This window comes from Diadema antillarum, unplaced genomic scaffold, assembly GCF_040938485.1.
Source record: "Diadema antillarum isolate AM-2024a unplaced genomic scaffold, OU_Dant_1.0 seq00000057_RagTag, whole genome shotgun sequence".
Lineage (NCBI taxonomy): Eukaryota > Metazoa > Echinodermata > Echinoidea > Diadematoida > Diadematidae > Diadema > Diadema antillarum.
In genome coordinates, this window is record NW_027271163.1 from 904,540 (window position 1) to 932,396 (window position 27,857).

The 27,857-nt window shown below is 39.0% G+C and overlaps 1 protein-coding gene across 1 annotated transcript in view; it reads left to right on the plus strand.

Annotated features, from left to right (window-relative positions):
- LOC139725724 (netrin receptor UNC5C-like) overlaps positions 1 to 27,857 on the plus strand; it is a 156,816-nt gene that overhangs the window by 96,941 nt on the left and 32,018 nt on the right. The window contains exons 3-7 of the mRNA XM_071636808.1: positions 3,390 to 3,608; positions 7,672 to 7,791; positions 21,734 to 22,018; positions 23,868 to 24,035; positions 24,954 to 25,097. Coding sequence (XP_071492909.1) covers positions 3,390 to 3,608; positions 7,672 to 7,791; positions 21,734 to 22,018; positions 23,868 to 24,035; positions 24,954 to 25,097 — 936 coding nt within the window. The remainder of the gene's footprint in view (positions 1 to 3,389; positions 3,609 to 7,671; positions 7,792 to 21,733; positions 22,019 to 23,867; positions 24,036 to 24,953; positions 25,098 to 27,857) is intronic.

Sequence of the window (27,857 nt, forward strand, 5' to 3'; positions counted from 1 at the left end):
AATAAAAAAATCTTGGTTTTGGACAAAAAAGTTTGGTTTGGGGGTTCCCTTTGTTGTCTGATTGCACAACCAGCCAGAAATCTGATGCCAGTCATTATGGTCCTTGTGTGACATGGGAAATGTATCTATGGCACTATCGTCGCTAGTTGATACATTTTCTTAACAGGTCCAAAATATATGTATCCAGTTGCTTTTATAATAACACAGGCAAAGGTATGTAGCTGGTTGAGAGAGTAGCATCACTGGTATGTTAGTCCAAAAATTATGGTCTTTTTCCTAATTGTGGTAATACAAGTCATAGTGATGCACCCCACCTCATAAAATTAGTACATAATGAAGGCCAGTCAGTAGAATACCACAGTGTATGTCATCTTCTTGTTGTTTATACGTGTAATTTGTATGTTTCATTTTTTTCCCATTCTCCTTAAAATTTTGCTGGGTCATTGTTTTGGTGAAATATTTGTCTATTTCCTTCTTTATTTTAGTGGGGAAAAGTTTTTCTTCAAATGTTGCTATGGGCAATGCTCAATGTAGTTTATGCTTGTGTGTGAGTATGTACCAAGGTTTTCAAGAAAGTATGTGTCATCATTTGGCTATACCAGTGAATTTAAAGATGTTCAAAGATGCCACAGCCTTTCAGTGGTAGATAAAATAGGCCTAGGACCCTGCCATCTGATGTGATTGCAGGTTTTGTTTGGGAGGATTGGATCATTTGAGAGAGATGGGGGAGAGGGCTGCAGCATTCCTTGTGTCAGAACTACCATGAGTAAGCAATCAAGTCAGATACTATCCTCAGCTGTCTCCCTTCCTCCCTCCCTTCATAAGACAACTATTACAGATGAGCCAGGGTATCTTGGCATCCCAACATCCCTACGTACCCCTTCTCCATCTCACCCCCCCCCCCCCCCCCCCATCTAATTCTGGTGGATGCACTCTACTTTGTGCATGCGCCAAATTTTTATAGGAGTACCACATGATTTCTGTTAGATGGGGGACAGGGCCGACTTTGTGCCATGATGCGGAGCTGGCTGGCCTGGACTAGCCGAGTCTTCCAGTCAGGATGCAAAGAAGAGAAGATTGCAAAATCAGGGAAGAAAATGAGCCAATGGGAAGAGTGGAGAATGACCGACAAAGGGCAAGAAAAGTTTGTCTCTGTGTGTTGTTTTTGTTTGATCTGGTTTGTAAAAGTGGAGAATGAAAGAAAATGACAAAGAAAAATAGGTAGAGGGAGGGAAGATGGAGAGGTTGTGTTTTAGACATCAAAAATGAATATCATGCCTATATTTGGGGCTGGATGGCCGGTGCATTATGTCAACCCAGTTTGGTAACTTCATTAGGGAGGGAGAAAGGAAGCCCCCTTTGCTTAATTATTAAGAGTCATCTAAGCTTCGGCGAAGGTTATGGCTCTGACAGACTGGGCTTGACTGTCAAGACATTTGATAACGGGGGCGGTGAGGATGAAAGCGAGTCTCGGATAAGCTCTCAGCGGAGTCTCCGATTTTCTGAGACGAAGATCACCCCCGACAGTAAATCCGCATGAGAGTTTGAGCAGGGCAGGTCAGGGGTCAAACGACAACAAGGAACAGCCACCAGCGAGGGGTGAAGGAATATGGGTGGGTCAGTCCGGGGCAAAGTCATGATCATGGATGTGATGCGGGGCTCAGATGCTTGTTGAAGTTGCAGGCAAAGGCCACTGGGGAGTGGTTATAAATCAGCTTGTTTTTGTTTGAAGATACTAATCGCTGTTTGACTTGGTAGCAGTGACATTTTGAGAGCTCAGACAAACCTGAATTTGATTTGTTGCTGTTTTATTGGAAGACAACTCGGGTACAAGAGATGCTATCAAAGTTTCCATGAACAGTTCTTCTTCGTTTTTTGTGACTGACACACACAGCTTGTGTCTGGAGTATCCCTCACCCTCAATGTAAGGTTCTCTAGCATTTGCATAGCAGCAGCATTCAGCTGATAAGGTGTGCAGGTGATTGATAGTGCCTTTCCTAAACAAATACCGACAAATTTGTGGAGGTGGCGGTAATGTATTCCTAAAGACATGGCCGACTGTCAGTGGATATGAAAGTAAGATGTCTCTAGCCATGGTAGCTAGAAAGAGAAAGAAAAAAATCAAGGCCATTGCGCCCCTTGCATGTCTCTAGCTCTTTAGCGCAACTTTGCATCTGTCTCTGGGCGATGTTTGCTCTTGCATATGTCTTCACACAAGCTTGAGATGAAAATGGTAGCAAATGCAAATTGTAGTGAACACATATATCACCCTCTTGATCTTTGGGGGTTGGAGAGGTTGGGGAGGAAAGTTGTAATGACAAAAAAAAAAAACACTTGAGAGAAATGAGAAAGTAGTTACTGTTCATTACGATTATATATTGTATGTGTTATGTGAAGCACATAGAGAATCTATGATAATTATTGTGCAGTTTATAAATGCGAATTATTATTATTGTTGTTGTTGTTATTATTACTATCATTATTCAAGGGCATTATGTTCTTCTTTATAACTCGGCTCGTCGACAAGGTTGTGGTCAGGAGAGAAATTTCAGTTCAGTTTATTTTAGGGTTTATCATTGCATGAAGAAAAACTTTGAAAACTTTGTTTCTCTTTTTATCTAGCATGGCTTTAGATGATGGTCAGTATATTGAAAGAGTAGTTATTTATTTACCCCCCCCCCCAAAAAAAAAAAAAAAACAAACAAACACACAAATACAAACAAACAAACAAACAAACAAACAAACAAACGAAAAAGCAGCAGCCATAAGAGGAAGTATACTATCCTGAAAAAAAAAATAATTTACTGCTGCCATTGTTCCAGTTATTCATTCATTCATTCATTCATTCATTCATTTATTTTTTCCATTTCCAACAGAAACATATAAATATATTGCGGAAATTGAATACATAGATTTCATCACAATACAAAATAAATGCTAAGTTTATAAAAAATTGTAAGTATACGGAAATGTTGGAAATTTTGGAAATTGAAAGTTGATACAACAGAGACAGCTCTTTGCAACAAGGCTGTGACTCATTGTGAGAGGTATTGTTATGAATCTGTTTCCAACAAAAGCATTCTTAATTTGTTTATCATTGATTTGACTACCTTAGAAGGGGGGGGGGGGGGGGGAAGGAGGGGGATACAGCATGCCATAAATACCATTTTTGGTTCCAAAGTTGTGAATATAATTTTTGTGCTTAAACTCACTTCTTCTTTTTTTCAACAGAGATCTCTAATTTTTGTCTTAGATTCACTGAATGAATGCTCTTTCGTAATTCTCTTGCATCCAGGAGTATTTTTGAAATTCAAGTTTGTTTGTCTTTTTTATGATGGGCAGAATTTTTATGTGGTTTTCTGTCTTTCTTTGTTTATCTATTCTTACAGTAACAACAGTAGCTACAACAACACCAGCCCCTCAGCCAATGTTCTACCGGACTCCATCAAATGTGTACATCACGAGGAAATCTGTGGACTTGGAGTGCGAGGCAGGGCCAGCCGAGTCTGTCTACTTTGTGTGCAACGATGAGAAAATTGATGAGACACGGACGCAACAGCTATCAACATTCGACAGATATTTCGAAAATATTCACCACATCAGAATATGTGAGTAAGGGCGCGCCCGCATGTGCATGCCAAATGCTGTTCATTAAGGGAAAATTCAGGGAAACGAACACAAATAGATGAATTATTATCATGATGTTTATCGCGCAAGTGCCTAATTATTGCCGAGGCGGATCTAAGGCCAGTCTGGTCTCATGACACGTCGGAAGGGTGCTACGCATTTCCAAGTATGTGTTCTCGCATGGTGATGACATCGCAATGAACATTGCATGCTGGGTGCTGAATGTGGTTGAGTGGTGTATGAAATCTTGTGTTCTCAAGAATGCTGTGGTGTCCCCTCCTATGATGTGTACAGTCTCATCAAGCAACAGTGTTTGCAGTCATTATCGGCACAATAAGGGTCGTCTGCACCAGTAATCTATTTAAAGGACAAGTTCACCCTCATAAACATAAGGATTGAGAGAATGTAGCAATATCAGTAGAACACATCATTGAAAGTTTGAGGAAAATCGGACAATCCGTTCAAAAGTTATGAATTTTTGAAGTTTTTGTGCAGTAACCGCTGGATGAGAAGACTACTGCAGTGTATGAATAACTTAGATGTCACATGCGTACAACAATATAAGGAAAATATAAAGGGATTTTCACAAAATGTCATCTTTTGAAAAAAGTACACATTCCCTTGACTCGTTACCGACATATGTTATGGGTAATATTATTCCCCCTGCCCTTAGAAAGAGGCAAGTCAAGTGCTCTTTTATTATGCGAAAAAAGTGAAAATATGTTGAATTTTCTTTACATTTTCTTTATACTGTTGTATGCATATGACTCATAAGTTATAGTAGTCTCCTCATCCAGCGGTTCCAACACAAACATTTTAAAAATTCATAACTTTTGCATCGATTGTCCAATTTTCCTCAAACTTTCACTGATGTGTTCTACTAATATTGCTGCATTCTCTCAATCCTTATGTTTATGAAGGTGAACTTGTCCTTTAACCAGGGATACTTAGTATTTTATATAGGTTACCAAATAAGATATGCTTAATTTAAGAACAAACTCTGAAAGATAAAATGCTCAGATTTTAAATCATATTTGTTTTTTCAAAACTGTTTCTAACATTACTAGAATAAAGAATGGAATATCAAGCATGTAGGAATGCTTCATTTGTTGAATGGAGCTTGCATTCAGCGGTCTATTCAAGTCCTCATCAATAAATCACCCTGTATCGTGGGTGGAACAAAAGAGGAAATTGTGTCTCCATGGCAACCATACTAAAGGGATTATTAGATTAACATATTTAACCTTTTTAGACTCATCAATATTGTTCTATTCATGATTATAGGAAAGCTTAAAAGCTGCTGCTGACTGTTTTATCAGTTTCTGTAGGGTTTATATTCATACTTTGACACACCGCATCACTGAAAAATGGAGAAAAATTTTTTTAACCCCCCCCCAAAAAAAAGAATACCCCACAAACATTATCAAGAATGCATATTATGCTAAAATATACCCCGATTATTTGACATGAAAGATTTCATGTTTGAATATAAAACTTAAAGGACAAGTCCACCTTCATATACATGTGGATTGAGTGAATGCAGCAATATTAGTAGAACACATCAGTGAAAGTTTGGAGAAAATCGGACAATCCGTTCAAAAGTTATGAATTTTAAAAGTATCTGCGTAGTCACTGCTGGATGAGAAGACTACTATAGTGTATGATGTCATATGCGTACAACCATATAAAGAAAATAAAAAGAGAATTTCACAAAACTTTACTTTTTGAATTAAGTGCACATTTCTTCTTCTTGTTACTGACATATGTTAAGGGTAATATTATTCCCCTTGCCTTCTGAAAGAGAGAAGTCAAGTGTTCTTTTGTTATGCGAGAAAAGTGAGAATATGTTGAATTGTCTTTATTCTTTCTTTATATCGTTGTACTCATGTGACATCACAAGCTATAATAGTCTTCTCATCCAGCCTTGAGTGAGCAGAAACTTCAAAAATTCATAACTTTTGAACGGATTGTCCGATTTTCCTCAAACTCTCAATGATGTGCTCTACTAATATTGCTGCATTCACTCAACCCATATGTCTATGAAGGTGAACTTGTCCTTTCATGTGCAGGTCCAAGGGAGTCTTATGAGGTGAAGACGTCATCACATCCGCTAGTTAAATCAATTCTTGTGGAAAAAGTTCCCACGAATATCAGACAAATTATTAGTATTATCGAAATCAAGTTAGATACGTCTCCATGGGTCCAAATACTATGCTGCAACTTTTAGGTACATAGGGCTTCCTATACAATGCAGAGATGGTTAACACGGCTTAATTTCTGCACTGTCAAAGGTCAATGCAAATAGGATATCGTCTTGAATAAGCTTCTGTAAACAGGAAATGAAATTTTCAATTGCTTATCATCTGTATTGCATGCAAACATTTCTGACATTGCAAGGTACTTGATGGCATCCTACTGGAATTTGTTTATTAGATCTTGCATGGCAGAATATTTTGAACTGCAATCACAGTGCTGCACTTAATATTTTCAAGTGTGTATGATATGAAATTGTCATAAATCACTGCATTTTCCCAATAAATCAGAAGAAATTATGCTTTTTTACATCCTCTGTGTTTTATATTATGCGTGAAGTTTAGATGGTGAGCTCTTGTATGGATGTCAGAGTACCTTGTTAGCAAAGTTTATTGGCTCTGCTGATAACTGCCGCTATGATACGAACACGAATGTCAGAGTGGATGTGTGTGCCGAAATTTACTTCCCACTTTTAATGTGTCAAACAGGAATGCGAGCATGGAATTTGTGGGCGAATGTGAGTTACTGCCGCCATGTTGTATCGAAGGCATGCGATGCAGCTTGTCAGATTTGCTCTTTTGCATCCGTGCCCCGGAATCACAGAGAAATGAGGGCAGTCCGTGCCGCTTTGCGTGAGGCGAGGGTGTGTCGATCACGCTCGCTTCCCACCGTGGCGTCTGTAAATCAGGACGGCGGCTGCAACTGTTGCTGGATACGACCGTGTCTGTCAGACATTTCTCCGCTGATTGGCACAGCTGAGGCCCGTCGTAATTTACAATTACGGCTGATCCGAACCTCTGTACGACAACTATTTTGGGTTTTGGGGCCTGACCGCCCAGGAATGGAATCATTTGTTTTTGCCATGTGCATTATGAAATTCTGCACTGAGAGCAAAGGCCTGTCATCGCAGAATCCGGTGGACCTTCTTTAATGGGCGTGTGATGTCATCGTCTTGAGGAAGTGATTCCCGCCAAATAGCTGACAAATACTCCCTCAGTTGTAGCTGAATGCCTGCTCTTTCAAGCCTGCTGTGTATACTAAGAAGACACAGATAAAGCTGAAGTGGGAGTGTGTTAGAATTTCTAGTCTCACTCTGATGTGCATACATGTAATTGTGTCACTGAAATCTTGCCCATTATTATTTTACAACAACAACAACGACACATATACACATAATACATACAATTTCTATAGCACCATTTTCGAATTCTGATTGAATGCTGAAGGCACTTTACACCAAAGCAAAAAAAAAGAAAACAACAACTAAAAATACTTATACCCTAAAAGAAGAAGAAGACAAAAAAAGAAGACATGAAAATGCTTTGTCAAGAAAAGGAGTTTGGGATTTTCTAATGTGAACACTCCAAACTTAACATGGAAGATCATATGGATAGGCATACTCTTTTATCAAAAGAGTACAGAAAATATCAACGAATACTCCTAATTGCTTTATACTGACCTGGAATTAATCTTAAGGTTAAAATAATATTCATTCTATGTCATTGTAATCTTTGAATGAACCTGGCAGAGACGGATATGGTTTACAATGAAATAAAGTAAAACAATTTGTCAAAGTCTTGGTAGAAGATGTTGGAGAACTGGTACATGCTGACATGTTTTTCAACTTCAATATATTTTCCTGTTATTAGCACGATATTCATTACATAAAATGTAATGTTTCAGTTTATGTAATGTGTGCTAAAATTGAGATATATAATGTTTCAAAGTTTTGTATGAATGAAAATAATAACTTCTTGGTTTCATTTTTCTCCTACTCATTTTTTTTTTCAGCGGTTACCAAACATGATGTGGAGACATATTTTGGAGAAGAAGACTACTGGTGTGCCTGTGAGGCAACTGCTCCCTCAAGTAGACCAATCAGGTCTGACAAAGCCTATGTCACTATAGCATGTGAGTATTCAAGCCTTGGTATTTTGGCTATCTGGCACAAGATCAGCCCCCAAACATCTTTACCCATCAAATCTCCCACCAAAATTCTGACAGATTCATTCCTAAATCATCAAAACCTTTTCAGAATTACAGCTCCTGTTTTTCTATCAAATTGGTAATCTTTTATTTCTTTTTTTATAAATTACTTTTTTTATAAATTTATAACCCACTCCATCTATTCTTTTTTTCCAATGTCAGTACATGCAGTGACATTCAAAGTTGCCAATTTAATGATGATAGGATAATAAATTCTGCAGCTAAATTTCTCCGGATCTTGATGGGTCAATAATCACTCTTGTAAAATATCAACAGGTGAACAATGGTAACTATTTAGGGCATTGCTAGCTGAAATCATTGTGATCTTAAGTGATGAGGTAAAAACTGCAAGAAAAACAAACAAAACAAAAATTATTCCTGGGTATGCATGAAAGTGTAGGTTACATTGATATCAGTTTATGTCTATGTCATTGGGAATATCAATGTACTAACTGTGTATGTTTCCACATTTCAATGAAGTGCTCGAAAGTTTTGTCATATACACATTGCAACTGTCATACACTGTCAGCTTCCCAGTGCACAGAAAAAAGTAATCAGTGAGCTAAACTTGGGTATGTGCAAGAGAATATATATGAGCTTAAAGGGATGGTACAGTATTGGTGGAGATGAAAATTGGGCTTTTGACTTTTTGCGAGGTACCAAGAAAACACTTATGAAATTGTACAGAGCATACCATTTTAATAGGAATTCAAAGTTTATTTGATGAAAATCGGGTTTGGAATGACTGAAACATCCAAAAACAAATTAAAACAAATCGATCGTAATAAAGTGTGGGTCCCACACTTATTAGAATCGCTCTGTTTTGGATATCTCAGCCATTTCAAAACCAACTTTCATCAAATAAACGTTGAATTCCTCATGGAATTACGTGCTCTTTCATATTTCAGAAGAGGTTTCTCATTATCTCACCAAAAATTGTAAGAAACCTGAAATTAGGTCTCAACCAAAACTATACGATCCCTTTAATGATTTGTCTATTGTGGTAAAACCCGTCTCTCAGATGTTATGCATGCCATAGTTGTAGTCTGACAAGTCTTGACAAGATTGCTTTTGGAAAAACAAAAATGTATGATCAGACATATTCTCAACAGCTTGGTAAACTTAGATAGCCACCTAATCATGGTGTTCTGGCAAAAATCTGATTAGGCCTTTTCATTCATATATCACCATATTTGTCATAATTTGCAGCATGAGTATGGGTTATCAAATCCACCTCAAATCCTCCTCAAGTATGTGATTTTTTTCCCTCTTTATTTACCCCTTTTCTGTTACTCCTTAGAGATCTCAGAAAAAGTATTCTGAGATAAATCCATTGCTGTGTTCCAGGATGCTTCTACATGCTGTAGTAAATCTAATTTATGGCAGTTCATAATGCTTCCCGAAGTGCTTGGATTGTTTTCACTGGCAATTAGCGTATGCCCTGCTCTGTGTGTTCAAGTCATGGAATTCGATTTGTTTAATTTACTAAATGCATTAGCCTCAACTTCCCGTGGGTGCGCACTTTTTAGGAAAAATATTGGAAAAGCTCTCTAATGTGATTATGTTGTCACACTCTGGCAACTTTGTTTGTGACACACTTCAAACAATTATCCCGAGCAGCACTCCGGAGAAGGTATTATATCAACTATTTCAGTTTTGCACGTACTCGTTGCAGGAATTCCAGGCACATTGAAAGACACTCATACTTACTGGGTGTACACAAAGTTGTGTTTTTTCGGGATGATATGCATATATATCTACTCATTGCATTTACGGATAAATGGAGTGGTCATGTGTGTGGATTTTGGCATTTTTACCATTAAGTTCATTTTACCCTCGGAATGTATTTTCTAGGTATTGTTTTAATTCATTTGAAGTGGTCATAGTATATTTCATTGTTCATGTAAACATACTCAGTGATTTTTGTTGTTGTTTTTTTTTTGGGGGGGTTATAAGGGGAATTGGCCTCAAAGAGGATCTTTTTGCAGAAAAATTAGTGGAATCAAATAAAAAATCTGCAGAAGTTTGAAATGAGAGGAATGGTAAATGAATGCTGGTAATGCCAGCAGTGATACAAATTGAAGGGGAAAGTAATTAAAGGAAAAGTCATTTTCATGCTTGCCCTTGTGACAAGTGTCCATTTTCATTTTATTTTGCAAATGATGCCAATATCAAAACAGGCATGGCAGCATTTTTTTTTCTTCTTTTTTTTTTTTACAGTGGAAAATGTTTTAAGTGGGAAATGAATTCAGAATCTACTCTGAAGAATGCAGATATTCCGGTCGGCACATGATAAGCTCCAGATAACACAGATGGCCATTTGAAATAGTGTATCTAATTTCATCTAATTCCAGCCCATATTTTTCCACTGGTAGCTGATTAGATGGGGAGTTTTGTTTTTACATGTCATATGTCATGCTCTGTCTGCACTGCAAAACCCATAAACTGTGGGTGTTTGGACTGGACAGAAGATATGGTGGGAAATGCAGAACTGACGGGCGGGACATATATTTCACATATATATATATACCTCTCCATATCTGCGTGGAGAGCAAAATCAATATGGGGTTGAATGATTGGGATTTATGCGATCGAGTAATTAGGAGCTGAAACCATCACTCACTTGTTAGATCTCCGATCTCCATGGGGGGGGGGGGGGTTAGTGGGAGTGATGAATAAGGTAATCTGCCCATGTCAGGCAAGAACAGGTTTGCCGTGGGTTTGGTGATGGGGTTGGCCTGTAGTAACCTCCCTCCGTGGATGGGAATCGTGTCCATCGATCCGAGGGTCCCCCATCATTAGGTGGTGGAGACAGCAAAGATGATTTTGTCAGAGGGACCTCATCGAGGTGATGTCGGTGATAGTGCAAGTAAAGTTGACAGTCATTACGTGGACATGGGATATCCCAGCTATCACTATTCATTTTCCTCTCAACTTGATCAATGGAAATAGGAGACAGAGTCTGTCTGTGTGTAATCCTTTTGTTTTGTTTTGGGCATACAGCCCTGAAAACAGTACCACTCAAAGCTCATCATCGGAGGATGACCCAAGACATCCTCTCAATCAACCTTACCTCTTTGAACATCACTTCTCCTCCTCCTCATCCTTCATTCCTCCTTCTGCCTTCTGAAAAAAAAAAGAAAGACCAAGATCCAAAAGATGTATTGCTCAGAAAATCCACACTCTGTAGAGAGTGTGTCAACGTTTATCAAAATGTTTTCCTCCCCCCCCCCCCCCCAAGGAGGGATGATGCATGGTAAGTCTGGAGAAGTGGCTGATGTTCTGCGATGCCTCATAATCAGTTTTCTCCTTCCACCCCCACCTTACCCCCGTTGTGACCCGCCACCAATTAGCAAGCCCTTTAGTGCTTGTTCTGGCCGTAATTGCAAGGAATGAGCATACGTCATTTATCCCCAGCTCTCATTTCCGCCTCGTTCCTTCTATTTGTAGATTTAGACTAATGAGGTTTGTGGGGGGTTCGCTTGGTCAGGCTTGATGGATGACGAGGGATCGGGAGCAACGCTTTCCCCCTTACCCGGCTAGCTCCCTGACTCAACCTGCTGCAAATGTCGCCCTCATGATGCGGCCGCTTTAATTGCAGAATCAGCCTATCCATTGGGCCCTCCCTGCTTCTGTTGCAATATCAGATGCTAATCCAAGACTAATTGCGATGGATAGCCGCTGATTGATATTGCTGAATAATCTATTAACAAGATTGTACCTTTTTTTTATGTAGAGGCAGCAAACTGCTGTGTGGATGCAAATGTATTTGATTTCATGTGGACAGGATTCCTCATTTGTTAGGTTTCGTCATTTGTGAGAAAAGTAGCGTCGACAGTTTGTCAGTTTTACGGCTCGTCTGGATAATTAGAGGACTGTTCATTTTGGGTCCATCCTGACTTAATTCTTACTTTGGATTATTTTGCGGGAGAAAGATACTAATGAGTACTTATGTGGGAATTTAGGGACCCATTTCCTGCATGCTAATGATAGTACTGATGCTGTCTTTATAAGAACTCAGTAAATGTTTTTTACCTGTCTGTATTCTGTTGAAATTCTAAGAGCCATCTTCTGACATATGAGACCGACTCTTTCAATCCAGAAGATTTGAGCAGCATTCCGGTATTTGTTTTTGAGGCAAGCCTCGTTTCCAATCTGTAGACCCTATATACAAGTCATTAGTGAATGAGCTGAAGGAATTATGCATGTACACCTCTTGTGATTATGGTCATGCAATGCAATGAGATTTGTTTAGAGAAGGCGGAAGGAAGAACAACTTTCATGATGTGAGGTTGTTATGGAACGAGCAGTCTGTACAAAGTAGGTTAGATTTCCTCTTAATGTCACCGATGCATCCAAAGTGAATTCAGAATTACAAATCAGCCCCATTTAGGTGGGTGAATCATTCAAACAAATGAAGAATTCTCATTGAAAATCAGTATTATGGTAAAGTTCTCAATCACTTGAAGTTGTTAAGCTAAATATGCACACACACACACACACACACATCGTTTATCATTAGTTCTTGAGGTACTGTATACGCCATGTATTTAGCGAGTCTAATTTTTTGCGAATCAGGACTTCCTGACACTTTCTTGAGTGGTTGAATTTGCGATTGCAGAGGACAGGACTAAAGGGAGAATGTATGTGTGCATGTACATTCTTCATGTCAAGATCAGAGTTAATATTTTGTTGTGTTTTTAAATTTGCAAATAGCACCCAACTAGCGAAATTTGTGAAAATTAAAACTTCGCAAAGTAATCGGCTCATACAGTATTTTATCTTACAATACAGAGACAATTATTATATATTCCTTCTTAGACAGTAGCTATAAAAGTGCTCCTGTCCCAACTTCAAAATTTTGTGGCAAACTATGTGCACTGCAGACTATACTTTAACTCCACAATGTAAATTTTATTTTGGTTGTAATTACAGAAGTAACAGAAATGTTTCCATCTAGGTTTTGACTTTAAATATTTTTAAAACAAAGAATAAACAACAAACAAAAACTTTGCACCTTTGACTGAGGATGTGGCTCAAGAAAAGGAATATGGAATTTAAGTAATTAAAGTACATCATAGTACCACAAGCAGTGCTAAAACACCTGAAATCCCCTGTGAAGAGAATACATATAATGCAGTGGATTTCTCTCCATTATTTTGCCACACACAATGGTATAGTCAAGTGTATTTTATGATAACTTTGTTTTTGGTCTAACGGATCAGTCTGCATGCATGAGTGAGGACAGGTGAAAGTATAGGCAGATGGCTTGGTGTTTGGAGGAAGGATGTCTTTCAAAGGCTGCTGCTCTCTCTCTCTCTCTCTCTCTCTCTCTCTCTCTCTCTCTCTCTCTCTCTCTCTCTCTCTCTCTCTCTTGTGTTGTCTCCTCTAATCGCCACTTACTTCGTCTGACAGAGGGTGGTATGTCATCACAATGGTTCATACCAAAATGATGTCCCAGTTTCAGGCAATGAGAAATGACAACACTCATTATGGTTTATCCTTTTTCTTTTTCCTTTTTTTTTTCTTCTTTGAGTTCAGAGTTGTCTCTGGGTGCAAAGAAAAAGAAAAGCGCATCCACATTTCTGATTATTTTGAGACCACAAACAGATGTTGTGATGATGTTCTAATACAAGTGGCTATCACTGTTTCTAAAAGGTGTAAATTGATGGTTCTCCTTACATTTGGCAACATTCACACTAATAAAAGACAGAGATTAGCATTGTGAGGATCAAGACTCCCAAAGTTTGTCATGAGTGCACTTACCTAGTCACATGACATGCCTTGTGGTCATGTGACATGAAATTTTGATTTTTTTGTTTGAGAGAGAGAGAGAGAGATAATATGCAGCCCATGAGTTCCTTTTTGTTGTTTCTAAATCAACAAAATAGATTGACATGCCCATGAGTACACAGATTAAGTATTATCATCTACATGTATATAGGACATTTTAGCTGCACATTAGAAACGTGTATTCTCGTCCGCTCAATTTTTAGTTTGCAATACGAGAGCATATTGAATGAAACGCGTAGGCCAACATATTAGTTCCCCATAGGCTACGGTACCATTGTAAATGGCCATGCTGTAATACACCGTATTTCGTCTCGTCGGCATGCCCAAGCATTGGAAAGTGTGTGAACGCTTGCTACTGTACTAATGAACAAACTCCTGTTGCAATTGACAAGAGCGCAAACATCTTGCTATTAGCTACGTAAGCAGTTGCATATGAAGCAACTAGCAAGTGCAAGTTGTCCTTTTTTGGTGCAGAGTCGACTTCAAAGACTACTAAAAGTATGGTAAGTCTTTTGTACAGGATATGTCTTCTCTAGATAATGTTTATAGATGATAAAAATTATATTGGATGGCTTTAGTTCATAGAATACCAGGGAATATTGCACTCATTAGGGCCAATATTGCACTCATCTTGGCCAATATTGCACTCATCTTTGATTCTTGCCATATTGGCCCTGACTTGTGCAATATTCTCTGGTATCCCATTCATTGCCATGCTATATGATATAAATATTGTGGGATAGGTATGCAATAAATTTTGTGGAATAGTTTATAAGTAGTTAAACAGCGGAGTGGTATGATACAAAAGCAGGAGTCTTTAACTTTAGCTTTAGCATTAACTTTTCTGGGAATTATTTAACTTAACCCTCATAGTGTATGGAAAGTATTTATTGCAAGTATTCATTAGCCCATTATCAGAAAAGCATTTACTTCTGTATCCCCATTTAAAGCCCAACAATGACCTTAATTTATGTGTCTGTGCTATAAAACTTCATTGATGCCGTTGCGAGTGTCCAATCATTGGTACCGGTACTAAATTTTTGGAGCCGTTGTGGAATTCGCGAGAAGTTAGCAGCTTCATATTGATATGATATCCTCTCTTTTATGAGTTCTTGAAATCTGTTGCTTCTCCTCCCCTCGTTTTGGTTTTAAAGTTGAAGATCTGCTGGTAGTTAATAAGTTTTGATGTCTTGTTACTTGTCTCAGTGTTCTCCTTCTCCTGCTCTCATCCGTGGTCTGGATTAAACTTGAACCTTTTCCCCCCTCCTCCTCCTCCTCCTCCTCTTCCTCAGTCTATGATAGCGATGGCGGCGACTCGTAAGAGGAGGCGAGTGGAGTCCTTCCAATGAAACTTGACATTTTGAAATGCTAGTGAGAGTTGTCTTTGCGCCGGGTACTTGGCACTCCCGCTGAGTCGATGGCCCGGCGGTGCGTACCGAGGAGGTTGATTAATGGATTCTCTACGATGTGATGGTATATTAATGATGGCCTGCGGGCTGGAAGGGGGGAAGGTGGAACCTCATATGTTATTCATGGTCTTCTGCCTGTGTCTCACTGCCATGGGGGCTACAGCTAACCCCCTTCCCCCTTCACCCCTCCCCCCTTCAACCCCAAGAAGCACGGCTCCCTTCATATACACTTTCAATTTTTCCACTCCGAGAGAAAACAGCGTGAGTCCGTGTTAAGACTATTAATTAGATCCTGGTCAAACACTTCAACTGTTTTCTGGACGGGCATTGCTCTCGTTCTTTGTAAGCGTTCTCTAATCTTGTTTTCCTTCCAGCCTGTGCACTGGTATTTGGGTTCATTGTTCTCAACAAATTTCCAAGCGATCAATCACCTACCGCAGCAAACTTTCCCCATTAGAGTTTCCCAGAGTTTTTGTTTTGTTTTTTCGTAATCTTGATATCAATAGCTTGATATGAGGTGAATGTGTTCATGTTTCTACTGTATGAATCACCTGTTTAACAGTACATTGTAACTTGCACGCATGACATCATGAAGATAGTGATTTCAGCATGAATTAAATCAAAGCATTTCAAATTATGAACTGATATAAAAGAGGAACTTACCACCGGCAAGAAGAATAGAAAAGGCAAGGGAGAGAGGGGGAGAAGAGAAAGACAGGATACGTGCTTACAACAAAGAAAAGAAAAAGGGAAAGTATGGAGAAGCTTTATATCATGACCATATTTAACATTTTTGCTTCAAGATTTGCCATAAGTTGTCGTTCTTCATGTTTAAATCCTTATGTGAAATCTGTGGTTGATTCGTTATTCAAATTTGCCAAGTGTATATTTGAAGAGCTTGCTTCTAAAAGGCACTAAATCCATTGAAAAACGATGGATTTAACCCCTTTTGGAAGCAAGCTCTCCATTTGATTTCATAGCATTTCCAACAATACAAAACATTTACATACTCATGATAACATAATATCAATACAATGTGGTAACAAAGAAAAAATCAGTGAAAATGATATTATGCATCACTTTCAGATGATATTGAATCAAAATTAAAGTTGCAGGAAATGATAGAAATGATAGATAGAAATGATTGTATCGGTACCCTCCTGTGAGTGAGATAGGTGTAAGCTTAAATTGCATTCGGTTGTTTTGGCTTTTATCTATGGCTGTTTCTCAATTCCCCAGCAAATACAAATGAATTAAAAGAGTACACTTGTACAGAGTACACGTCTTCCATAGGACCTTTGTGCATATAAAAGGGCAGTTTGATGAGCATGGCAGATAAAAGAACAAGTGAACAAACCCAGTAGTTGCTTGATATGCCAGTACATTCATGAAAGATATGGAGTAGAGTACATTAAATGGACAAGTTCACCCAAATAAATGTGTAGATTGAGTGCATGCAGCAATATTAGTAGAACACATCAGTGAAAATTTTAGGAACATTGGTCAGTCTCTGTAAAAGTTATGAATTTTAAAAGTTTCAGTTCGGTAATCACAGGATGAGAAGACTGCTTCAGTTTATGACATAACTGTTGGACAACAAAGAAAATATGAACAGAATTCATCATATATCAATGTTTCTATCAAAATGAAAGAGCACCTGACTTACCTCTTTCTGAGAGCCGGGGGGGGGGGGGGGGGGGGGGGGGGACAATATTACCTCTAGCATGTGTTAGTACCAAGTTGAGGTAATGTATACTTTCATTGAAAGTCAATTGCTACATTCACTTAATCCACATAATATATATTTGGGTGAACTTGTCCTTTAAATGGAGAAGATGGTGAAGGATAATGATTGAAAATGAGGCCAGACTTCCAAATGGTCATGATTATCATCTTACCCAATAAAAAGTACAAGCTGGTTCACTATTTTCTTTTCTACATGCTCTTGTAATCCAATACATTTTTCCTGCAATTATAGCTCAGGCGCAATAAGCATGTTATTTTATACCACATTTCATGTAAAAACAAAGGAGACAAATATCATGGTACCAGTGGCAATCTTGTTCAGATTATTTTCATCTATTTGTTAATTCTTTTTTTTTTTTTGCTGCTTAACTTGAATGTTTTTCCTTCGCCTTGTAAAATGAGTAGTCAACATTAGAGCTTAACAAAGTATGTTGGAAGTGATGGTATTATCTTTGCAGGTGTACAAGTGTAACTCGATAGGCTCGTTTTAAAAAAGAAACAAGACCAGTTACAAAAGGAACCAATTCCTAGGCAGAGTCAGCATTACTACCTGATAATTATTTAGTGATCTATGAAATATTTGTAATTGGTCATTAGATCTGCAGGCAGGGAAAGCTGAGATGATGATTAGAGTGGTTCTTACTGATTAAAGTTTGTAAACATATAAAGAAATGCAATTTATGCTGGTCAGGGTTTTTTTTTGCTTGTAAGTCTGAAAGCTGATGTAATCAGGTGCTTTTTCTTCAAATTGCATTCCTCATGTATTTGGCCAGTCATGCCCTATAGTGCTGTGTATCAAATAAGTTGTGTTTGATTTTCGGGAGTGTGCATGGGGTCAGAATGGTTCACCCTCTAAAACATGATTTAGGGGATGTACGCTGAGCTTGACATTTTAGTCTCTCTGGCTATAGTGTGTACATGTACACCTGTACCCTTGCACAGGAGCACAACAAGTGTTGCGAATTTCAGCATCAGAAAGTATAGTTTATGATGCAGCTGTTGAGTGGAATGTTGTTAGCGGTTGTCTGTTTGTGAGGAAGTCTGCTTAGATGTCTGAAAACTTTGACTTACAGTGCAAGTAGAAATACATTTTAGTGATGTGAATAGTTTTAAACAGGTTCCTGTGTCAATCTGGAACATCCTCCTATACAATTTCATGCTAGCGTTATTGCCCACATGTGAGAAATGCCCACGGGCATTTAAGATTTTTTTTTTTGTCCAGAAACTTCGCAACGTGCTATGAATACACGCCCTGTGAGGATAGAAATGAACTTGTACAGGTACATATTGGGTTTCCAGTGATATGATCATACAAAGCCTTATATGGGGGCATACAATAGGTTCTAGTAGGCAGATGGTAAATTCTTGCTCTATCAAAAAGAAAGAAAACATAATGACCCAATAAATAGAATGTAATAGCAATGAAAAAATACAAGGCAGACATTGTGTCTATGCATCCAGGTTATATCCTCTGACGGATGAGGGTACATATATTGTTTGCTACAAAACATTGTGAGTTATTTTTTTTTTCAGTCTATTTGGTATTTATATTGTCACGGATTATTTCGACTTTGTTAACTGAGAGGCCATTGCCCTTTATTGTCAGCTATTAGATTTTGTCCAAATATGGTATTTAATGTTAAAGGGTGTGTACAGTTCTGGTTGAGGTGTAGATTGAGCTTTTAACATTTTGCAAGATATTCAGAAACCACTCTATGAGATGTGAGGGGGAATGCAGTTCTAAGGGGTATCAAAAGTTTATTCGATGAAAATCGGTTTTGAAATGGCTGAGATATCCAAAAACAAGGTGAAACAAAGAGATCCTAATAAAGTTGTGGCATGTCGCCTTTTATTGTTAGCACTGTTTTGGATATCTCAGCCATTTGAAAACCATTTTTCATCAAATAAACATTGAATCCTTCTTAAAATTACATGCTCTTTCATATTTCATAAGAGGCTTTTCATCATCTCACTTAGGAATGTTCAAAACATGAATCCCTACCTCAACCAGTACTGTACAGTCCCTTTAAATAGAATATAACAAAGTATTGTTTTAAAGCTGAAACTATTCAAAGTGTAAGTTCGAGAAGTTGTCATCATAGATCTTTTAGTTGTTGTTTTTTTCTTCTCCAAGTTGCCCAAAGTTAGGTCTTCATGATGTGTTTGTCCATGCCATAATGATTATGAAGCCGCGGTAAAGAAAAAATTGTAGCAGTTGTACTCATTGAGTTTTTTTGTCTGTTGTGTGATGCATGATGCATGCAGTAATACACAGACCAATGACACTGCACACAGCAGTGTATTCCAACCTGGCTATGACTTGAAATGAAATGAAATAAAATAAAATAAAATGAAATTCATTTACCAAACAAACATCGTCATCATAGTCAAAACAGTCAACAGTTAAAGTACAGTTTTGGCAAAAAAAGAACAGGCAGTAGTGTGCAGGCTAGTCGAGGCCAGTCCTTTCGATGATATAGATTATATAACATATTCACGTAAGCAATGTTATATGTACATATTTACAGGTTTTCATAGGGGATCATTCATATATCATTTGATAAGAGATCCTTTCGTAATGATTTATTTGACTTATTTTGGCTTGGCGTGGATTTTGTTTATCACTATCGCATAGTGAACGTGGTGTATGTTAGATAGATGTTCTCTGGTGCTGCAGCCACTATTCATGTATTCATTAACTCTGTCTTTCCGTCTGTTTGTGGCTCTACCACGACCACTGGCAATTGTGTTGCATACAATAACAGCGGTACTTGAAAATTATTTTCCCCGAAAGGGATAACGACCTGTTTCACACTTGCCATTCAAGTATAGATAATGTTTTTAGACTGGTTAGGGACTGGACAGCATTTGCTACTTGGTCTACTCCCTATAGGAAGAGGTTTCCCATCACAACTGTGATACCAACATCAAAAGAAATTTTTGCAGATGCTCAAGGGATCAAAATATCTTGGATTTTAAGCTATTACATCATGAATGTTTTGAACTGAACTTGAACACTAATTTTATATTTATCATATAAATCAGTGATCTCAAGTTCCAGTGTTGCTCTGTTTCACTTCAACTTTGCACTTTTAATGAAAAAAAAAAGTCTCTATAGGGAAGTATGCTATTAAAACAAAGTTTATGAAATGGCTGTAAGACTATATTATTGACAGTTTCTAGAACACACTAACTGATTACAAGAATGTCTTGAAGAACTATGAAATATATCTTCTGCTCCCGGGGCATTTGTTCGGGTTAATTCATCAAGGAAGAAATGGGCCTCTTGTCGAGAAACACAGTTTCAAAATCTATCGGAATCCGGAGGATTCTGGTAGCTCTGTGTCCGGGGTAATTATTTTCATTCTCCCCTCTCCCTCTCTCTTTTTTTTTTCTTCTCTTCCTGGGGAAATTTTCCAGCAAGCAATCAAGTATCCACTCCTAACCTGGAGTCCTATGTATCCAGCATCCGGCAACGTGATATCCGTGAAGTCAATGTATTCATACAGGCCAGATATGAACAAGACTGTCGCGTGTCTTCCCCACAGGCGAGGCATGTGCCGCCCTCGGCGCGCTGGCGAGAGGGAAAGCTTCTTTTTTTTCTCTCTTTTTGTGCTTCGATGGAGAGGGGAAAGTAGGCTCGCCCTAGCACCACTCACTTGTCACCTTGAAATATAATACATCTTTTTCTTGGAGGGCCTAAGCTTCTGACGAGAGAAGGGAAATTTTATTCAGGGGAGTAATTTTAGACCTGCTGACAGAACCTTGTTGCGGAATCGCTCAAGCAGAGAAGCCGGAGAAAAATTCCCTCTCCCCGTGAAGATTCCCCCCAACCTTGCGCAGTTTTCATTACCTGTCTACCCTCTTCCTTTTAGCAAACTTCTGTGTCTTCGATTCCATAACTGTTCGTGAGTTAAAGGAATTAAAGGAGAGAGAGATATTTCAAAATGTCCTAGTTTATTTAGGTTTCGTTCATCTGCATTATTAACTATATACTTTCAGTATCAAATCAAAGTAGTATATCTTCTCAGGTAGCAGACATCAAGAAGTTGCTGTTTTCATCTCTCTTAAAAACATCTGAATCATTTTTTTTTTTTGGCGGTATTAAGAAATTAGCAGGAATCAAGGCTGTTCATTTTGATGTCAAGAAATTTCTCCATTATGGATTGGACCGATAGGCAAGCCCAGATACGGGCTTCTTGGGATAAGTTGCCATGATTCTGTTTTGTAAGTTTTAGTACTAATTCAAGAGTGAATGTTGGGACTGGATGCTGCAGCCAATGTTGTCCTGCTTAGGGTTTCAGGTGTTTTAAGGAGAGGATGATGTGCCATTGTTTTAAAACACAAGGATTATTTGCCCCAAAAATAGGGGAGGAAGAAAATTAGGTCAGGTTATTGATATTGTTGTTAGCTAGACCAGTTACATCGCAAGTATTATAAAATGCGCGATTCATTTCATTTCATTTCATTTCATTTCATTAATTTCCACTTTCATAATTGGTGTACAAACTTTGCATTAAAAACAAACATACAAACAAACAAAAATACATGGTGTCAAATATGATAGTGGCGGAATCATGAGAAGCACAAAGTAGGCTTATTGAAAATGATCCCTTAAGAAATATTGTGATGTAAATATGTGTAATCATTTATGATGATTCATCTTACCCCCTGTGCGCAAAAATGAGAACTTGTGCAGTATACTTCAAGGATATTCACAGTGCTGGTTTGATCTTCTCAGCATTATGCAATATCACCCAGAATAGGATGGAAACGGTCGAGATCTTTACTGAATTAAGATAAACTGTTGTATTTTTGTTGTTGTTGTTGTTGTTGTTGTTGACCATTTGTTGTTTTCATGGATGGGCATATATGGCATGAGATAATTTTCTTGTTTCTATTTTTCTTCTTTTTTTCAGATTTAAAAAAGCTATTCCATCAGATGCCTTTAGGAGAGCGTATAGAGCTTGGAACACCGATTAATCTGCTGTGTCGTGTGCCAGAGGGCATCCCAACTCCCGATGTGCACTGGGAGAAGGACGGGCAGCACATCGACCACGTGAACGAGGTCCACTACTATGTCACCTACGAGGGCAGCCTTATCATTAGCCAGGCAGAAATCGCCGACACTGGCAACTACACGTGTGTGGCAAGCAACGTGGCCTCAACAAGGAAGAGTGATCCTGCTCAGGTCATTGTCTATGGTAAGGAGCAGATATCATCGCCTCTGCCACGGGAGGAGGTTATGTTTGGTTTTTTTTCGGTGTTTGTTGGTTTGTCCGTGTGCAAAATAACTCAAAAGGTTGTGAACGGATTTGGATGAAACTTACAGGAAAGATTGAAAATGACACAAGTAACAGATGATTAAATTTTGGTAGTGACTGATCCGGCAATTTTTGCAGATTTTATGAAGGATTTTCGATATTTTGGCATGTAGGGTCAATGAACTTGGGAGATCAAGCTGCGCATTTTTTAGGTTTTCATGCATGCACTAAAGTGCGTACTCTAGTTTCTGCTAGGGCGAGGCGCGTCGTGCAGATGGAAGTCTATGATGTATCAAAAGGCTTCTATATTGGGAAATCGGGTGACTTTCAGCACGTATACGAATGTATGGAAGAACAAGATCAATGGTAAAAATGAGCTGCTTGGCGGAGGTCTGCGCTCTCGGAGTGCTTCTCTAGTTGTTACTTTTGATATTGTATAAACCATATATCTTGCAGTGTTTTCATTTTCGCAAATTTCATGAGTCTAGTGCTTTTTGTAAATTTCAAAACACACAAAAATATTAATTCTGATCTCGACATGAATGTAATGTGCATGTGTACATGTCTCTGCCCATGGCTGTACTCCAAGATCGCGAATTCAACCTCTCTCAAAATTGTCGGGAAGTCCCAATTCACACAAAGAGAATAGACTTGCTTAGATATATGACATACACAGTTTACTAACATAATGTGGGTGTATCCAGAGAGTTAGGGTCATTTTTTTTTTCAACACATATCCAAGTTCTTGTGGGTGCTTTTATGAGCTGTATGCAACCCACCAATGTGTGCACTACACCCACATTCACCAAACCTGTGTGCAGCAACCACTCCAGTAAAGCCAAAATGGGTGGTTTTCACAGACAGGTCACTGCCACCATAAACAGACTTTTGTTTTGTCAATTGTTGTAATGATCTGCAGAATGCAGAAGAACTAAGTTAGGTTTGTTGATGGTAATGTCCCAGAAATTGTGTTGAAGAAAATTTCTGTTCGAGTGTGGTGGATTTTTTTTTATTATATATTATTTTAATGTCAACCAGCAAAAGTGTTCCCCATTTGCCATGGGGCGCCAGTTGTCTCAGCCATGTCTGCATTCAAATGGGCACCAGCTGGTTTTACTGGTCGGGCTGATGAGAAGCTGTGAATACAGCAGTCCCACAATGCAACAGCCCTCCCAATGATGGTAGCACTCATTCTGAAATCATCCCGAGGTTCTGGCACAGAAGACGATGCTGTGAAATGTTGCTTTTTAGCTTTAGATAGTTTTGATCACTATGTTTTCTTTCTTTCTTTTTTATATCCCAGAAAAAAAGGCTTAGAACATTTAATGTGCATAGGTTCAAAAATTCATAAATTTATCACTCTCAAAATACTGAAACAAAGTTGAAGGCATGTGCTCATGACCAAGTGCATTAACAGCCACAGATCTAAGCATTATGTGTTACTGACTGCTCCGTTCATTTACAGAAAATATAAATGACCCGTATACTTATACTAGGTTCAATATTCTAGATGAGACTTACTGATATGTGAACACTTTCTTCTTTACTATGACAGTTCTAGAGAAATAATGTTTTAACAAATACTTAGAATAATACATAGAAATTTATCTTATTATCATTACTTTTTTTCCTTGAATGCATATATTCACAGAGACATTTGAATGAGAGCTACAGAGATTTTAGAGAAATAAAAGTAGTTGGTAGATACTGATGAGGTATATACTTTGCACTATTTGCTCCTAAAAATGCCAATGATGATGGTTTTGTGTTGCCATGGTTTCCACTCCAGAGGATGGTGGCTGGTCGCTGTGGAGCGAGTGGGGGTCTTGCGTTGGGGAGTGTGGGAGCACGACGAGAAAAAGGATGCGCTACTGCACCAACCCCACTCCGGTGAACGGAGGTGCCCAGTGCCAGGGGCGCTCCATGCAGAGTGAACGATGCTCCAAGAACTGCAGAGGTATGATGACAGTGTTGAGTAGGACTGGGTTGGTAACCCTGGGCAACATCCTGCTGCTTGCTGCTCTAGCCACACCACATGATACTTTATCAAACAAAGTTGCCTTAGCAGACCAGGTTGTACTATTAAGGGCACTAGTGAATTCCACAGTGGATACAAGCAAAGAAGATATGTGAAGGGGGTGAATAACAAAACTAGACATCATTTCATGAATCAAACTGGAATTAGAGCTTGTATTGAAAAAGATGACTTGATTGATAGATGAATAGTTGTAATGATAGAAGAAGAAAAATATAGCATCGACAATATACGTGACACAGGAATTGACGGTATACGGGATGTGTACGGTGAAGATCTTTAGCAATAGAGTAAAATATATGCCAGCATTTGCAGGAGGAACGTTTGACAAGAAAAGTCAGCTAGCAGCTGCCGTGGCTCCATGGTGTTGCCATGGCGATGATGTTTGGAAGGGTATCCCACTCAGCAACAATCTCCATAAGAATCTTCATCCACATTTCTTGGACACTGTCCTAGGAATGAGGACGAGGGCAGACTCATTGACACCCGTCTTAACCCCATTGAGGACGAGTCCCGAGTCTACTCGGGCAGGTGTCTATGGGAAATGCGTGTTGCATCTTGAAACTGTTTTGCCTTCTTTACTCCTGTGAAGCCTGCATACCTGGCTATTATCAGATGCTTGATGGGTAAGGAAGCATGTACAAAATCAAGTCTGATTTTGGACTGAGGGAGTTCATGACAATGCATTGTACATCATGAACGAAAAACTTCCTGTCTAAAGTGATACTAGTAGTGGAGTGATGTTAATTATGTACAGTCAAACAAAACAAAACAAACCCATACAAGAAAGTAGGATCAAAATAACTGTGCCAAAAATAATGTCTGTGATTTTTGATACAGGTACCATTGGCTGGGGTGAGTGGACAGAGTGGTCGGACTGCAGCCAAAAGTGTGACCACGTAAGGAGGAGGGACTGTATGAGTTCCGATATGCGGCTGTGTTCGGGCGTGTCCCTGCAGCGAGCCAACTGCACTGGTGGACTCTGTGGAGGTAGGACCATGGTGTAGTCTTCTCTCCCCAGATGTTTTTGTGTTGTATTTGTTGTTGATATGGTTGTTGAATAGCTGTATTCCCATTTTGGTACCATTTTGTTTTCATGTGTAGTTCTTTTCCCTTTGTTGAGTGTAAACCATTTACTTTTATTACGCAATCGACACAAACGGACATTTTCAAGAAGAATTTTCAAGGAAGCACCAACTCATTCATCACTCAACTGTCTGATTTATTTCTGTAAATTGATTCCAAATTATGCCGGGAGGGGTGATAAAGAAATGTTTCTCGCATCAATTGTGCGCTCCAGCATTTGCCGATATTCTTCTTTATAACCGCACTTGCCGGAATCAATTTATGAGGCAGATTTTATCGCCGTGATAAATGCGTTCCATTCTGTGACAGACTGAAGGCGCAAGAATTTGGTGATGTATGGGGACGCGTTTCCTCACTTTGGGGTTAAAGATCTAAAGGCGGGCGGATGGTGGGGGAGGGGGGAAGAGATTCTCCCAGAATGATGAGGAATCGGTAGAGTCGGACCATGGTTCATTATTGCTCCGTCTCCCACTTACTTGGGGGATTCCTTGGCTGGGTCAACGTCCTGCATGCGCCGGCGACCAAAGGCGATCGGAAACGCATGATTCAGCCAATCGTTCGCAGCTTCCCTCCTCCCCTTATCGCCGACGACATTTTCACGGCCGTGTCACGATTGCGCTGCGACACCTCCAGACACGGGTAACCCTCATTGGTATCAGGGAGGACATCAATATCAATGAGTCAACCGTCGCGAGCGGCGGCGTCTATTTCTGCGAGGATTCGGGTCGGAGTTCAACAAGGCCCAATAAAGTTTGATATTGCACGGCAAATACCGCCAATCGGCGAAAAAGAGGAAGAAGAAAGGCAATGTTTGAGGTGGAGATAGCTCCAGTGACTCTTTTATGGGCATCGCTCTAATGAAAATCATTCAAGCCTCATTCAAACGTTTCCCTCCCTCCCAATAGCAGATTCCGGCACGTAATTGGTGCAGAAATACCCATATAATTGGAAATAAATTTGACGTCTCGTTCGCCTCCCGGTCATGGAAGAGAACCTGTCTTTCAAAGAAAATACAACAATAACGATACAAGGCAACATGATGTGGCAGATAAGGTTTTGGCACCAATAAAACTGGCTCCGCAGCCTTATTTGCTGAAAAGAAAAGATAAAATAGGGCAGAAACCCTCCCTGAGAGGATGTTGGTCCCTATATTCCAAATGTGTATGTGATGCTTACCTTTAACTGTGGTTAAAGGACAAGTTCACCTTCATAAACACAAGGATTGAGAAAATGCAACAATATTAGTAGAACACATCAGTGAAAGTTTGAGGAAAATTGGACAATCGATGCAAAAGTTATGAATTTTTTAAATTTTTGTGTTGGAACCGCTGGATGAGGAGACTACTACAGCTTGTGAGTCATATGCGTACAACAGTATAAAGAAAATATAAAAGAAAATTCAACATATTTTCACTTTTTTCGCATAATAAAAGAGCAATTGACTTGCCTCTTTCTAAAGGCAGGGGGAATAATATTACCCATAACATTTATCGGTAACGAGTCAGGGGAATGTGTACTTTTTTCAAAAGATGGAATTTTGTGAAATTCTCTTTATATTTTCCTTATATTGTTGTACGCATGTGACATCTAAGTTATTCATACACTGCAGTAGTCCCTCATCCAGCGGGTACTGCACAAAAACTTCAAAAATTCATAACTTTTGAACGGATTGTCTGATTTTCCTCAAATTTTCAATGATGTGTTCTACTAATATTGCTACATTCTCTCAATCCTTATGTTTATGAAGGTGAACTTGTCCTTTAAGTACGGTCGTTATACAGTAGGAGTTTACAGAGTACAAATTGCTGCATAAAATGACTTTCTTTGGTTATGGAAACTGCTATGAAAGTCATAAATAACTGGTCAAGGTAGAAGATACTGTCAGAAATAAAAGCAGAGCCATGTAATGGGCTTCCCTTAGAGACTACAAACAAGTGCAGAAAAGGTTGTTTGGTGCAACTTCCCTTGGCGAGGAGACTTGATGTACAATTTCTGTATCCTGTAAGTCTGACTAGCACTTGGTTTTCCTCACTACAATGTATGATAGCAGCTGACCACCACACAACCCACAAAACTCTGCAGCAGTGAACTGATTCAGGTCAGCAGAGGGAACTTTGATTAAAATGAAGGGGGAAAAATATCCCCGGCATATTGCGATTGTTTCCGGTCTGTGTAGCCAGAGGAAGTAATGAGGGAAAAATCAAAAGTTCAGTGTGTGTGTGAGATAGAGAGAGATGAAAAAAAATGCAGGTTATGTGACATGGGCACTTTGTCTAGGCTTCTGGCATAGCCTAACTTCAAAGCTTTACCCTTTAATCCTCAAAGCATTGTGTCTAGAAGCCTTGAAGTCAAGAGTTTAACCCCCTCACAAGTAGTTATCCTTGTCCTATCACAACTCCATGATATTCTCATGCACTATAGCTGCTAGTGGTAATAAAGGAGTTAATATTTCCTCAATCTGTGCTATGTATTACCCTGTAGAGAGACAGTGCAGGTGACATAAAGCTTTTAAAGCAACATCTTCACTGATGATTTGTAAGTATTAAGAGAAAAAAATCTCAAAAGTCTTGGAGCCCCGGCTATGGCCAGATGTTATGATTCTCTCTCATGCCCACTCCATGTGACCAGACTCTCTGTAGACTGGTCATAAAAGTGAAG